Source organism: Hypanus sabinus, chromosome 18 (assembly GCF_030144855.1).
Source record: "Hypanus sabinus isolate sHypSab1 chromosome 18, sHypSab1.hap1, whole genome shotgun sequence".
NCBI classification, from domain to species: Eukaryota; Metazoa; Chordata; class Chondrichthyes; order Myliobatiformes; family Dasyatidae; genus Hypanus; species Hypanus sabinus.
In genome coordinates this window covers 72,655,314-72,671,951 of record NC_082723.1, presented here as the reverse complement: position 1 = coordinate 72,671,951, position 16,638 = coordinate 72,655,314, and the positions used below count along the sequence as shown (strand labels likewise).

The 16,638-nt window shown below is 42.5% G+C and overlaps 1 protein-coding gene across 1 annotated transcript in view; it reads left to right on the top strand.

Annotated features, from left to right (window-relative positions):
• The window catches only part of tango2 (transport and golgi organization 2 homolog (Drosophila)), a 224,496-nt gene that overhangs the window by 181,302 nt on the left and 26,556 nt on the right, over window positions 1–16,638 (top strand). Inside the window, exon 4 of the mRNA XM_059994652.1 lies at window positions 8,841–8,960. Coding sequence (XP_059850635.1) covers window positions 8,841–8,960 — 120 coding nt within the window. The remainder of the gene's footprint in view (window positions 1–8,840; window positions 8,961–16,638) is intronic.

Here is a 16,638-nt window from a genome sequence, read left to right as displayed (position 1 = left end):
GGCGGGCTTTACAGTCAACCTCTCTCTCTCTCTCTCTCTCTCTCTCTTTCATTGTCCATCAGTTCAGTTTAGTGTCCTGCAGCGCTATGGCAGAGTGTTCCAAAAAAAAGCATACTTCACCCCAGACTACACTAAAGTGTACCCCTGCCTAATAGGGGTCACTGTGTTGCTGGCTGCACTGTTTGCAAAAGTGACTTTTCTATTGCCCATGGTGGGTTAAATGTTGAGGTGAGTTTAACAGGTGTCATTTGTTTATTAGCATAGCTAATGTTATTTAAACTTGCTGGCTAGCTGCTAAGGAGCTACTGTACTGATGAGGCCAAACTCCCTGGAGGCTTACTTAAAGTTGTAACAGAATAAAAAAAACGACTCCATGATAATATAATTGTGAATCTTGTGAATCTGATGCCTTGCAAAATTAACAAATTCATTGGCACAGACTGCTATGAGGTTGAGACTTCCGACAAAATGCTCAAATCTGCCAAGCATGCCACATCACAGTACAAGGAAAGTTTGCAAAAGAAGTAGAAAAGCTATTTGTATTAGCATTTAGCTATTAGCATTGAGACAACCAACAAAATACTCAGCAAGGAATATATATATGTGTGTGTAGTTTCAATATGTGATCAAATAAATTGTTGTGTTCTTTCATAATCAAATGTCCTGTATACATACACCCTTGGAGGTCGACCGGGGGGGGGGCGGGTGTGGTGGTGCTACCTCCCTGAAATGAGTTTTTGCTGGGTGAGATGTTTGGTATATGTGCTGAAGAATTTTGCGCAGTACTGTAGATTGGAAAGATGTAGAGGAATATGGGAAATGGAAAGAAATAAGCCTAACTCAGGTAAGGCCTTGGTTGTCACAGGCAAGTTGGGCGAAGGGCCTGTTTCCTTATTTCAGTTTTCTGTATAATTCGAATGCTAGAATGAGAAACGTATTTTGTGAGAGTGTGAACCAGAAGACAACTGAATAAAAATAATGTATCTTGTCAGTAATCAAAGGATGAGTTTTCTGTCAAATCAGAATTGGGTTTAATATCACCGACATTTATCATGAAATTTATATCCTTTGCGGCAGCAGTACATTGCAATACATAATAGGAAAAAAAGTGTATTTTATATATATATACAAACGTTTGTACAAACTTCGTTAATGGATTCAATGTCTATTTAGAAATTGGATGGGTAGAGGGGAAGAAGATGTTCCCGAATCATTGAGTGTGTGCCTTTTGGCTTCTGTACCTCCTTCCTGATAGTAGCAATGAGAAAAGGGCATGTCCTGGGTGATGGAGGTGGTGAAACTAGTGCCCATGAAGGAGTTCACAACTTTCTTCAGTTTGTTTAATCCTGTGCAGTGTCCCCCACCCTTCATACCAGACAGTAGTTCAGCCTGTTAGAATGCTCTCCACAGTACATCTATAGAAATTTGCAAGGGTCTTTGGTGACGTAACGAATCTCCTCAAACTTCTAATGAAGTAGAGCCACTATTGTACTTTCTTTGTAGCTGCATCGACATGTTCAGTCCAGGATAGACCCTCAGGGATATTGACACCCAGGAATGTGAAGCTGCTCACTCTTTCCACTTCTGATCCCTCCATGAGGACTGGTGGTGTGTGTTACCTCGTCTTACCCCTTCTGAAGTCTACAATCAGTTCTTTGGTCTTACTGACGCTGAGCACAAGGTTGTTACTGCGACACCACTCAATTGTATTGTCAGCAAATTTATAGATGACCTTTGAGCTGTGCCTAGCCACACAGTCATGTGTATAGAGCAGTGGGTGAAGCACACATGTCTGAAAGGTGGAGATGTTATTTTTGATCTGCTCAGGTTGTGCACAATTTGACGCATTTCCTGGTGGTCTCCCTTTTGGTAAGGTCAGTTCAGGATGCTTTCTTCAGTTATTTTTGTAGCACCTGCCAAATTGTCTTTGAGAGGGAGCATTCCACCTGGGGAAGTGCTCCGCCTGCTGGTTTGCCGGAGAATTGATAATGGTTTTCCTTGGAAGAAGGCTGAGAGCAAGCCAGATCCAGAATTTTCCATTTTAATGCTGATGTTTTGATATCTATGTTAATATAATTGAATTACCCTGTAATTAGTTACTTGTTAATGACTATAATTTATAAATTTTCTTAATAATAACCATACCACAACCTTTACTTTGAAACATTTTAGAGCTTCAACATATTTACATTGTCAGTGTATTAAGTTACAACACTGTTACAAATTGTAAAAATAAAGACAGAATGGAAGTCGGTAGCTCATTGTCACCATCCCTCTGAACGCCAACACGTGTTAAAGTGCTGTGCAGTTCTCAGGCCATGTAAAACTTTCCTGCTCAGAGCAATGGGTGGCCTGCACAGCTGAAAATATTAGAGGGAAAGTTGATCTGGTCTCATTTGAAAGGAACAAATATAACACCATAAAGTTCACTCCATATCAACCCAGCCAGACAGTCTGTTTGTGGTAATGAGAAAACTACAGAAGGGCACCCAGACCAAGAAACGGGAAAATGAAATCCTGTGACACTTTTCTCCAGCCCTTGAAAGCAGTAGTGATCGATGTGTTCATCATCCATTATCCATCTGGTATAGACAGTAGGTGCAGGAGTAGGCCATTCGGCCCTTCTAGCCAGCACCGCCATTCACTGTGATCATGGCTGATCATACACAATCAGTACCCCGTTCCTGCCCTCTCCCCATATCCCTTGACCCTGCTATCTATAAGAGCTCTATTAATGTATACATTTAAGATCTGAACAATAATTTCCAGTTTATGGCTTGCAAATGTATTTTATACATTTACAGTATAGTGCAAAAGTCTTAGATGCATGTATATAGCTACTGTGCCTAAATACTGTACTTATCAATGTGGGGCAGAGAGAGAGAGTTTGTAACTCTGGCAGGAGCAAAGGATGTTGGGAATGGTGAGGGTGGAACGCTGTGGGAGGGGTGTGGGACAGGTGACAGAAAAGAGTGCAAGAGGTGAGGCTACTGGGGGGGGGGGGGTGGTGTTGGCGCAGGTGCAGACACACCCAGCCCTGAGACACCTGGCAAAGTCATTTGAGTCCATACTATTGCAGTACTAGCTATATTTACATGCCAAAGACATTTGCACAGTACTGTAGTAATTTTATGTATTGTACTGTACCGCCACCACAAAAAAATCAAATTTCATGACATATGTGAGTAATGATAAGCCTGATTCTGATATGGGTCTCTATTGTGAACTGAGAGTGGGAAGGGGGCAGGGAGAGGGGAATCATGTTGGGAAAAGGGAAAGAGAGCAGGAAGCACCAAAGAGACATTCTGTAATGATTAATAAACCAATTGTTGGAATGAAATCACCTTGCCAGATGTGTCTCAGGGCTGGGTGTGTCTGCGCCCCCCTACACACTCCCACCCCCACACCCCTGCCCCGGCACTCTTTTCAGCCACCTGTCCCACACCCCTCCCGTGGCACTCCACCCTCACCATTCCCAGCATCGTTTGCTCCCACCAGAATTATAAACTCATTCTCCTCTCCTCGCTGATAAATGCAGTCCTGTGCAAAAATCTTATTCACCCCAGCTATATATATGCACCTAAGACTTTTGCACTGGACTGTATACATAAATCCCAACATTTGACTTTAAGGAGTACTTGTTTGGTTATAAAATGACTTGGCATTTCCTGAGTTGTTAAAGGTTCTATATCAACAAGCCACCAATTTGCCCCAACTACCAACTATCTTTGAAAAGGAGTGTCCTGAAGACTTCCATGCTTGTATCTGCCTTGATGCAATCCAAGCTCATCTGTCAGCTGAAGGAATGGCCGTTTCCCAGTTTGCTGCTCATGGCGACTCTCTTCACCCTCAGCATCTCTTTCATTCTGACCACAGCACAACAATAACTATCACATCGCAGCACAAATCTGAGCATTCCAGACAGACAGACTTGCTTTATTGATCCCGGGGGAAATTGGGTTTCCTTACAGCCGCACCAACCAGGAATAGTGTAGAAATATAGCAATAAAAGACCATAAATAATTAAATAATAATAAGTTAATCATGCCAAGTGGAAATAAGTCCAGGACCAGCCTGTTGGCTCAGAGTGTCTGACACCCCGAGGGAGGAGTTGTAAAGTTTGATGGCCACAGGCAGGAATGACTTCCTATGACACTCAGTGTTACATCTCGGTGGAATGAGTCTCTGGCTGAATGTACTCCTGTGCCTAACCAGTACATTATGGAGTAGATGGGAGACATCGTCCAAGATGGCATGCAACTTGGACAGCATCCTCTTTTCAGACACCACCGTCAGAGAGTCCAGTTCCACCCCACAACGTCACTGGCCTTACGAATGAGTTTTTTGATTTTGTTGGTGTCTGCTACCCTCAGCCTGCTGCCCCAGCACACAACAGCAAACATGATAGCACTGGCTGCCACAGACTCGTAGAACATCCTGAGCATCGTCCGGCAGATGTTAAAGAACCTCAGTCTCCTCGGGAAATAGAGATGGCTCTGACCCTTCTTGTAGACAGCCTTTGACCAGTGTTGTCAATTCGTACACCCAGGTATTTGTAATCCTCCACCTTGTCCACTCTGACCCCTTGGTTGGAAACAGGGGTCACCGGTGCCTCAGCCCTCCTCAGGTGCACCACCAGCTCCTTAGTCTTTTTCACATTAAGTGTTTCTGAAACTTCTGAGGTTCAAAGACAAAATCAAGTTTATCGTCATCTGCACAAGTATACGTATGCACAGGTGCAATGAAAAATCATAGACATATAGCATTGTCTAAGCAGCATTCACAAGAAATACATTAATCAAATGTAATTAAACAAATTTTACAAGAAAGAACATGATTAGAACAAAGAAAATACTTTAGTGCCAAGTAATCAATATCTCTGAGGATCTGTCCTGACCCAACATATCGATGCAACTACAAAGAAGGCACAGCATGGCTATGTTTCATTGGGAGTTTGAGAACATTAGGAATGTCACCAAAGACACTGACAGGTTTCTACAGATGTACCATAGAGAGCATTCTGACTAAATGCATCTCTGTCTAGTATGGGGGCACTGCACAAGACCGAAGTAAGCTGCAGAGAGATGTAAACTTAGTCAGCTCCATCATAGGCACCAGCCTCTGTAGTACCCAAGACCTTTTCAAGGAGCGGTGCCTCAAAAAGGGGGCATCCATCATTGAGGACCCCCCCCCCCTCAAATCAGGACATGCCCACTTCTCATTGCTACCATCAGGGAGGAGGTACAGAAGCCTGAAGGCACACACTCAACAATTCAGGAGCAGCTTCTTCCACTCTGCCATCCGATTTTTTAATGGACACTTACTGTAACTCGTGGTTTTTATTATTATGTATTGCAATATACTCCTGCCACATAACGACAAATTTTACGGCAAATTTCATGATATCAAAACAGATTCTGATTCTGATAGTTAAACTGGTGTTAAACCCGACCTTTACTTTCCTTGTCTGTGTTCTTTTTTCTTGAGTTTAACAATGACAAATATGGAGACTTAAGGCCTCGACATTGAAATCCAATCCTGTGCATATCTTCATCCGATAGGGATAGTTAGGAAGATAACAAGTAGGATCCCTGGAAGATTAGCACCTTTCTAATTTGGCACTGGTGTGAATTTTAGTGTCTACTATTGCCAGCCCTGCATCATCACTTAGAGCAGTGATAATCAGGCATTCAGTGGAGTTATTTCTATTCCACCTGTTAATTGGTCCAGAAGATTGATGTGATTGGAAGACTCTGAGTATTTCCTCTGGGGGAATTGAAATTCTTCTTTTAGCAGGAGTGTCTGTTATTCCTCCATAATTAATGTCTCAAATGTATTTGTATTCTTATAAATTGCTTCTAACAAAGCCATACATTACTCAAAGACCAGAACAGCTAAGAAAGGAACACAATCGTGCCATCCCATAAACCAGTACCACTCATCAATTAAACCATTTTGTGCATGTGTGTATGTGTGTGTGAGAGAGAGCGAAAATATGTTTGCTTGCCTGTGAGACTTTTCTCCTTGGATACCGTTACTTGGTAAAAATCTTTACTTATCAGTAAATTTTTCAATTGATCCAGCATCCACTGAATTCCAAAATCACTCTATCCATTGTGTAAACAAATGCCTCCTTATCTCACATCTAAATGGCCCATTCCTATGTTTCTGTGGCTCACACCTGCCCTAGCATGCAAAGTCAGCTCTGGCAGACTGGGCGGATGACATCTGCAGTGAGATCCAACGGCCAGAAAGACAGTTCTGCAACACTCCATGGAGAGCGAAGGGCGTGACAAGGCACAGAAGGTGTCATGGTCATCCGCTGCAAGAACAAAGACCCCAATTTGTGACGCTGCTTTGTACCACTGGACCTGGACATCTAAGGTTGAGAGAGTAGAACTGTTCCAGTGCAAGGGCTTTTGCACTTTAAAAACTCTCCCACAAAGGTTTCTTGTCATTGTCATAGATGATGGACAACTGCTTTTCTATACTTATCCAATTCTTCTGAAGGTAGAATTGAGTTTCTCCCATAAGAGCATGCATCTGCTCCCAGTATGATTCCAGACATGTTGCTTCCTATATTCTAACCATTCTAACTTGTGTGAAATTCCAGGTGGAACTCCCTGCTTTGAGCTTATATAAACATTTTGTTTATGTCTGTAACTGTTGCTGAATTTGCTGAGAGGTTGTTGTTAACCCTCTCTTTTCCATTTCACTGATTTACCTTATATTTGTTGGTGTCTGATTGATTGACATACAGTGTGGAACAGGCCCTCCTAGCCCTTGATGCCACATCACCCAGCAGTCCCAGCAATCCCCTGGTTTAATCCTAGCCTAATCACAGGACAACTTACACCGATCAATTAATGGACTGTGGAAGGAAACTGAAGCACCCCCAGGGGAAACCCACATAGTCACAGGAAGAAAGTACGAACTCCTCACAGGCAGCGGTGAGAATTGAACCCTGTACTGTAAAATGTGCTGACCACTATGCTACCATGCTGCCCTATGGTTTCTGCCATCTTGTCCCTCTGCCATTAGATTTCTGAATGGACAATCAACGCATGTACACTATCTTTTTTTTGCTCTCATTTTGCACTATATATTTAATTTAATTTCAAAAAATATATTTCTTATAGTAATTTATAGTATTTTTAATCTGTGATAGTTGTCCATCATGTCCAACGATGTCAGAAACCTGTGTTGGAAAAGCCGCTGCGCGGGCGGCAGTTCTACTCATTCCATGGCAGAAGTCTGGATCCAGTGGTACAAATAAGTGTCACAAGCTGGTGACTTCCTTGGTTGCAGTGGATGACCATGACGTCTTCTGTGTCCTGTCACACCCTTTGCTCTCCACGGAGAGTTGTAGAGCTGCCTTCCTGGCTGTTGGATCTCACTGTAGATCTAATCTGCCCAGTCTACTGGAGCTGACTTCACATGCAAGGACAGGCGTGGCCCTGTCTCACCAGGGCACAAGATCTGCTAACTACCCTCACCTGGTTTAGCCTGGCTATCGAAGCAGTGTACTGGGCTGTGACCACTGTTGCATGAAAGTAGATATGTAGAGTCACAGGTGAGAGCTGAGCGTCAAATGGGGACCAAAGTCTGCTCTGGAATGGGCACAGCAAGCCCCCTCACCAGAGGTGCTACCCCTCCCTCGAGACCCCTTACACCCCATTGCAATGTACTGCTGCTGCAAAACATCAGATTTCACAACATGTGCCAGGGGCATTAAACCTGATTCTGATTAAGAAAGAGGTAGCAAGTTCTATCGCTTCATCTGGAATTAATCAACCTTCCGTCTGGCTTCTAGAAAGTTATCCTCAAATATGTTATTCTGGTGAATCCCTTGTTCTGCTCCCTGTTTCTTGAAGTTCAGAGTTAAAAGTACATTTATTATCAAAGTATGTATACATTCTCATCAGAATCTCAGATCGTGATGAAAGCTGGCGTGAGTCATACTGGCTAATGGAGTGGTGCCGCAGCAACAGCCTTGGACTCAGTGTCAGTAAGACTAAAGAGCTGATTGTGAACTTCAGAAAGTGTAAGATGAGGGAACACATACTAGTCCTTATAGAGGGATTAGAAGTGGAGAGAGTGAGCAATTTCAAGCTTCTGAGTGTTAATATCTCTGAGGATCTAACCTGCTCCTAACATATTGATGCAGCTATAAAGACAGCAAGACAGCAGTTATGTTTCATTAGGAGTTTGAGGAGAGTTGGTATGTCACCTAAAACACTCAAAGATTTCTACAGATGTATTGTGGAGAGCATTCTGACAGGCTGTAGCACCATCTGGTATGGGGGGGTGGGGGCTACCGGACAGGATCGAAGTAAGCTGCAGAGAGCTGTTAAATTCAAGGAGTGGTACCTCAAAAAGGTGGTGTCCATCATTAAGGACCCCCACCATCCAGGACATGCCCTTTTCTCATGGCTACTATCAGGAAGGAGGTACAGAAGCCTGAAGACATACACTCAATGATTCAGGAACCGCTTCTTCCCCTCTGCCATCCGATTCTAAATGGATATTGAAATCATGAACACTACTTTTTATTTCTGTTTTTTTGCATTGCTTATTTAATATATCTATCCCCCCCCCATTTTTATCGTGGTTTGCCTTATAGTGCTGCCTCAAAGTTAGCAAATTTCATGACGTATGCTGATGATATTAAACCAGATTCTGATTTTGATGCACTATATAACCTTGAGTCCACATGATTGAATTCCAATTTGTTTTTGACGTTGACTGTGATCAGTATCTGCATTCTCAACTAAATCATATGAGTTGTAATGTAAACAAGTGTGTCCGTTTTTTTCTTCTGTTTCATGAATGACCTCTAGGGCTGGATATGGAAAAAGGGAAAGAAGGAGGAACATGGTTGGGTATAAGCAAGAAAGGCAAATGTGCCGCACTGACCAATTATCTTCAACCCCCTAGCAACATGGAGGGACTTGGCAGAGGTAAGACAGACAATTGAGAAGCCTCTACTTGGAAATGCAATCCTTTTTTTACTGCACACAACTTTCCCACAGTTCTGGTCGTGCTTGGATGGAATAAAACAAACTAGTCAGATTTGATGTTGGAAGTATCTATATTCCTCTGCCCAGTTATTTGTGTCTTATGCTGAAGAAGTAGATAATTATTCCAATAACAATTAATTCAGCACTTCTAGTGAAATGCTGGTCCAGAAGTTTGGCTGGAGATTAAGGTTTTAAGGAGAGCCTTAGAAGAGTAAAGTGCTGTTGAAAAGGTGGTTTGTAGGAAGAATTCCAGAGGGTGTGGCCTTGGCATTGGAAAGAACTACTCGAACAATGAAATTGCAAAGCTCAAAGGCGGAGGAATACAGGAAACTTTCACAGTTCTAGGGCTGAAAAAAAACTACAGAGATAAGGAATAATCAGGCCAGAGGGATTTCAAAATGGCTAAGCACATTACAATTGAGGAGTTGGATGAGAGTAATTAAATTTCTTTAATGATAGAATCATCTAATTTTCTTACCAGCACAATGATACTATAAATGTAGCATTAGCCATTTTCTTCACATTCAGATTCATTTATTAATCACATGTGGATCAAAGCATGCTGTAAAATATGTTGTTTGCGTTAACAACTAGCAATACCTGTCAGCATTAGTGCATGCAAACTGAATTTCAATGTTTAAGGCAAGTTTTAATAGCTACATGGATGGTAGGAGTATGGAAGTGCAGGTCGATGAGAGTAAGCAGTTTAAATGGTTCGGCACTGACTAGATGGGCTGAAGGGCCTGTTTCTGTGCTGTACTTTTCTATGACTCTATAACCCAAGGAACAAAATAACAACAGTGAAACAAGTGCCATTCCTCCCTTCCACCCAGTCAAAACTCCAACCCCACTTACACACCCAGTCAGAACTCCAACCCCAGGAGAGGCTTCTAGGCCTTCAGCCTCCAGTGAACTTGCAAAAACAGGCCTCCAACCTCCCCAGTGGATTTCAGACTCATAGACCCAGGGCTTCAGCCATCGGGCTACTATGTCCAGACTTCCAATTGACCTTCTGGCTTCGGTCGTCGGTATCGACCCCAGCACTAGCCGATGACAGGACTCAGAACACCAGACCTTGAACTCTGGACTTTTATCAGTAATGTCAGCTTATTTCACTTTTTTGTGTGGTTCAGTTCTCGGGATCAGCGCATCCCTGGTACAACCCTTGCCAGATTGTCCTTGAGAAGGGGGTCGGTGATGTGTTGTCCTGGAATGCTGCAGACTCACTGGTGATGGTATTCCCATCACACTCTTCAAAGTTCAAAGTATTTATTGTCAGATTATGTATAATATACACAACCTTGAGATTAGTCTTCTGACAGGCAACCAGAAAAACAAAGCAACACAATAGAACCCATTAAAACAAAACTCCGTCAAGCAGCCAAAGTGCAAGAAAAGAACAAACTATGCAAACAATGAAAAGTGAATGATAACTCCATAGCCATGAAGCCAGTCCAGGAGCCACAACTCAGTTCAGCGCAGAGACGAGTAAATCTCGTAGAGCAGTGAGCTAAACATCATCCTATCCCTCGCCTGCAACCCCAACACCCTGAACTTTTCAATCTGGCCCGACAATTACATCATCTCTTTCCTCACTCTCAAGCCCGGGCTTTGACACTTCAAATTGGCCCCAAGTACCACTCCAGCATTGTCCAAACAACAGCTTGTCCCTTGCTCTCAGGCCTGGGCTCTACCACGCCATGCTTCTTTCGAGACTCCATTTTGCCAAATACCCCAGAACACCACAAACATGCCAGGTCTTACAGGCGGTTTAGAAGCACAACTCTGAAAGGCAATTTGCAGGCTATTAATTGCAGTGATCATTGTCCAGAAAAATTATGATTAATAGAGTAGTTAGTTCCTTTGTTTGCTGCCAGCAAAACATTGCTGTGTCTCACCAGTACCATCTTAAACCGCGTCCAGGTGACTGAACAGACCCAGCTGACTATAATTTGGGGTACCATAACTTGGAGGTGTTGCAGGTTGAGTGGAGAGTTCCAGGATTTAGACCCAGTATCATTAGCAAACTAAAGCCTCAGCAACAACCACCAGCTGACAAGACCAGAACTATCCTAACTGACCAACACACTCTTGTTATTCTGACTGGAATTGAGGTTACACTTTGGGTTCTGAGATGACCACTGAAGCCAATATGGAAACCATAAACTCAATAAAGTTCAAAATAAACTTATTATCCAAGTACATATTTGTCACCATATACAAACTGGAGATTCATTTCCTTGCAGGCATACTCAAAAAATCTATGGAATAATAACCATAACAGAATCAATGAAAGTCTGCACAGATTTGGGCATTCAACCAGTGTGGAAAAGATAACAAACTGCGCAAATACAAAAAGAAAGAAAGAAAGAAAGAATAATAAATAAATAAATAGATAGATAGATAGATAGATAAATAACTAACTAACTAACTAACTAACTAGACAAACAAACAAACGAACAAGCAAGCAAGCAATAAATATTGAGAACATGAGATGAAGAGTCCTTGACAGTGAGTCCATTGGTTGTGGGAACATTTCAGTGATGGGGCAAGTGAAGATGAGTGAAATTATCCCCTTTGGTTCAAGAACCTGATGGTTGAAGGGTAGTAACTTTCCTGAACCTGGTGGTTTGAGTCCTGAGCTTCCTGTACTCACTTCCTGATGGCAGCAGTGAGAGGAGAACATGACCTGTGTGGTGGGGATTCCTACTGATGGATGCTGCTTCCCTGCAACAGCGTTTCATGTAGTAGATGGGGTGGGAGATGCCTGATAGGATGTCCATGGCTCTGTACGCTCCCAATTAATTGTTTGAAGGTTCTCAGTGCCATCAGGAATTCTCCTTGATGGCACAAGCAGTGATTTCCATGAGTCAAACGGGATGCATTTTTTCCCAATGAGGTCTGGTAATGCCTTCCTACTGAACTGTGTTTGTTTCAGGAATTTGATGTCAGGCATGTGAACGACCTGGACTGCCCAGCAGAGTATAATTACGGTGCCAATGCTTGGGGGTGTTGGCATGAGATGACTTGGTTTATCTCAGGGGTTTGGAGGAATGAGAATCTGCTGACCAAGAAGATGTGAAATTTGTTGTTTTGTGGCAGAAGTACAATGCAAAGATACAAAATTACTAAAAATTACAAAATAAGTACACAGTGCAGAAAAGGGAAGAATGAGGTAGAGTTCATGGACCTTCAAAAATGGTGACAGAGATGAAAGATATGTGCCTGAATCTTTAGACTCCTGTACCTCCTTCCTGATGGCAGTAATGAGGAAAGGACATCCCAGATGATGTGGATCCTCAGCAATGGATGCCGCCTTCTCGAGCTACAGCCTCTTGTAGATATCCTCAATGGAGGGGAGGGTTGTGCCCATGATGGAGCATTCTAGGGAGGTTTGAGGTATTGATCTTTAAAGATCCTTTCATAGAAGACAGAACACTACAGCCCTGTACAGGCATTTCTACCCAGCTTATCGTGACAACATTTTAATCTTCTCTAAGAATAATCTGACCCTTCCCTCCAGATAACCCTCCATTTTTCTATCATCTTTGTGCCTATCTGACAATCTCTTAAATTAGAATCAGGTTTAATATCATTGGGATATGTGATGAAATGTGTTAACTTTGTGGCAGCAATACATGATACCACAGAGAAAGAAAAGCAGAATTACAGTATGTATATGCATATTAAATAGTTAAAATAAGTAATAACTAAAGAAGCATATACACTTTAGACTTTTGCACAGTACTGTAGGCAGCTTTCAAGCCTCAGTTATTTTTTAATTAGTCGCTAATGGAGAATATCACTTGCCAAGGTCATTATTAAAACCCAGGTTCACTTCCAGACTGAAATCCTTGTTGAAAATCCATCAGTTGATGAAGGCTTGTAATTGGAGCTGTTCTCCCAGTCCCTCTCACACATTGAGGGCAAATGTTTGCCAGTACAAATTTTCCTAAATAATCATATGCAATTTTTCTTTTTTTTTTGTTGTTTTAAGATTAGAAAAACCAACTAAACACCTGCTACCTTTTCATGAATCTATTTTTAGTGCCCACCAGTACCTGGAGACTGACCTGTTTTTGTGTGTTCTGTGGCACAGATAAACTGTAGCTCTGCCCTCCTGTCTGTCACTCCAGTTGCCTGGAAGATAAAGTGGAGAGCAGCAGGATAAGCCACATTAGGGAATTGTTTTGCTAATAAATTATTTTTCAAAATTGCCTTCCGGAGGTTGTATTAAATTTACATTTCAAAAAGTTCTTTTAAGAGATTGAATTAAATGAAGGCCATGAATTAAAGATGTATTTGGTCCTTTTTTTAAGTTTTGAGATGTTTCTTATACAATATTAAGCATTAGAATGTTACCAATAGCATAGCCCAGCTCTCTCAGAATGGAGATAACATAAGGTTAACTTTATCCGTCACATGTATGTAAAACATTAAGTGAAATATGCATTTATGTTGACAACCAACACAATCTGGGGGTGTACTGGGGGAGGAGGGTTGCCAAGTGTTGCCATGCTTCTAGCACCAACATTGCATGCCTATAACTTACTAACCCTATCCTGTACGTCTTTGGAGTGTGGAGTACCTGGTGGAAACCCACACAGTCAAGGGGAGAGTGTACAGATGCAGCAGAAATTGATCCCCTGTTGTTTGTCCTCTAAGGAACTGCAGCACCAGAAGATTGACTATTCAGAGCTGACCATTTAGGCCCTTATATCCCTCATATAGAATTCACACTGCCCAAACAGGTTTCTCAGCCCACTGGTTATCTCCTCAAAAAATCCCAACGGATTAGTCATGCACGATTTCCCCTTAAAGAAACCTTGCTGACTTCGGCCTTTTTTTTAATATCGCATCCCTCCTTGGGTCAGCACAGTAGCATAGTGGTTAGCAGAATGCTTTACAGTACCAGTGACCTGGGATCAATTCCCACCATCGCCTGTAAGGAGTTTGTATGTTCTCCCCGTGACCGCTGGGCGCTCCAGCTGCTCCGATTTCCTCCCATGGTCCAAAAGATGTACTGGTTGGTAGGTTAGTTGATCATTTGTAAATTGTCTCGTGATTAGATTGGGGGTTGCAGGGCAGCATGGCTTGAAGGGCCTATTCCACACTGTCTCTCAATAGATATAGCACCATGAACCTTCATCCTTCATAATGGACTCCATTATTAACTTAGCAGCTGTGAGTTCCCTACGAATTCAATGTTAGTTTTCTTCCAGATAAAATGTTCCCTTAGAATCTCCTGTTTATTGATGATTATTTTATAGTTATAGCCCCTATTTTTAGAATTCTTTATAAATAATAACACAAGCACATTATGTAGGAGGTAATTTATTCTCATTGATACAAGACTGGCTGGCAAATAGAACCAGAGAACAGGCGAAGTGTTTTCTTGTCTGGCTGTAGAGCTTAACGAGAAGTGTCTCCCAGGGACAGGTGCTGGAAGCTCACTGCTTTACAATTCATGTATATGTGATTTAGATGAAGGTATAATTATTAAGGCATTAAGATATAATTAAAAACTTGCTGTTGCCACAAGGTGAAGTGAGAGAGAGAATTAAGTAGTGTAATGAGGCTCCCCAAACTGATGTTGATAAGATTGCAAGTGGGCAGAGATTTGGTAAAAGGAGTGAAAATGTGACTTTCATTTTGGCATGTAAAAAACACACAAAATGCTGGAGGAACTCAGCAGGTCAGGCAGCATCTATGGAAATCTCTGAGCAGATGCTGTTGACTGCCGCCGGGATAGAGATTGGCAGCCACCAGGGTGGCAAGGGGCTACATTTGGGCAGGAGTTGCTGTTGCTCCACTACACCCCCACTCCGGTGTTCACTCAGCAGAACAACGGTCTCGGTCTGGACTGTTAACATATACATTTTGCGTGATTGTATTTTACTGATAACCGATACGTGCTTGCTAACTTGTGCATGTGTAAGGACCAGGCCTCAAGCTGTGGTGTTGCCTGTTTACAGCTGCCAGGGTGAGGCTTCAGGGCCAGTGCCCTGGGGAGGGGGGGTGCAGCAGACAAGCTCCGTTGTGGTCGTCTGCAGATTTCGGGGGGCATTGGATGGCTTGAACTGGGTTGCTTTTATTGTGTGGGTCTATCTTATACATGCTATGTGTGCTTTGCGCTGTGTGTAACTGGTGGTACAGTGTTTTACACTTGACCCCGGAGTTATGCTGTCTCGTTTGGCTGGATTCATGTATGATTCAATACCAATTAAACTTGAATTGAATTGAATGAAGAAATAACATTTCAGGCCAAAACCCTTACCCAAAAAGTTGACTCTTTATTCCTTTTCATAGATGCTGCCTGACCCGCTGAATTCCTCCAGCATTTTACACGTGTTACTCTGGACTTCCAGCATCTGCAGTATCTCGTGTTTCTGTTCATGTTATCGAACTGTTAGATTGACAAGTTCTGCAATGTGGAAGGAACTGTGCACCCAGGTTCATAAGGCACAGAAGGCTAGAGTGCCAGGACAGCATGTAATTGGGAAAGCTGGCAGATCATGATAGTTTACTGCTAGAGAAATTGAAGGCCTGTGCAGGGAATTTGTACAAGAATTTTATATATATGTGTGTGTGTGTGTGTGTGTGTGTGTGTGTGTGTGTGTGTGTGTGTGTGTGTGTGTGTGTGTGTATATATATATACATGGCATTGATTTCCACATTTGGAGGACTACATATGGTCATTAGTCTTCATGGGTAGACTCTACCTCACCACCTCTCCCTCTCCTTCTCTCCCCCACCACCTTCCTTCCTGTCCACCTCTCCCTCCCCCTCCAACCTCCCCTCTTGTGTGTGTGCCAAATAAATATTTTTATATCTACCAGCTGCGTCTCTCCAGTGGCTTCTTCATAGTCACATCACTCAGCAAGGAGTCCTCCCCATGGAATGCATGGGTTTTCTCCATTGCCTCCAGCTTCCTACCTCAGTCCAAAGACACTGGACATTGTAAATGGTCCCATGTTAAGGCTAGGGTTAAATTAGGGTTGTTGGCTGTTACTGGGGTGCTGAGGTTTGAAGGCCAGAAGGGCCTACTCCACGCTTTATCTCTAAATAAATAAACTGGCTTGGCAACACTGGCAGGCTGCACAGCACAATCATCGCTGATTTGATTTGATGCTGACAACACATTTCACTGCATGTCTTGATGTATGTGATGTAAAAAGCTAACTTTTCTTTCTTTCTTTCTTTCTAATATTTCTATATTTAAGGTTGGATACGTTTGGAGCAGCTAGGGGAATGTTTTCTAGCTTATTTGCCAGAATGGTAAGGTTGCCTTTTGAGAAAAGGCTGATTTTATGTCTGTGGATTTCAAAGGGCTGAGAAAGGATAATGAAAATGTACAACATACAATTGTATTCCGTGAAGATGAACTATTATGGAGAAGGTGATTCCTCTGGGGGAGAAACTAAATTAAGGGATTGTTGTGACTGTGAGCAAAGTCACCAGAGAGACACAGCTGGTAGATATAAAAGCCTTTATTCGGGACTCACACAAACTGAGAACCATTGGAGTCAGGAGAGAGACCCAACGTTGCAGCACATTTTTATATGTTAAAGAACAAAAGGAATAGGGCAAGTTATATAGTCACAATGTCCTTACAGTG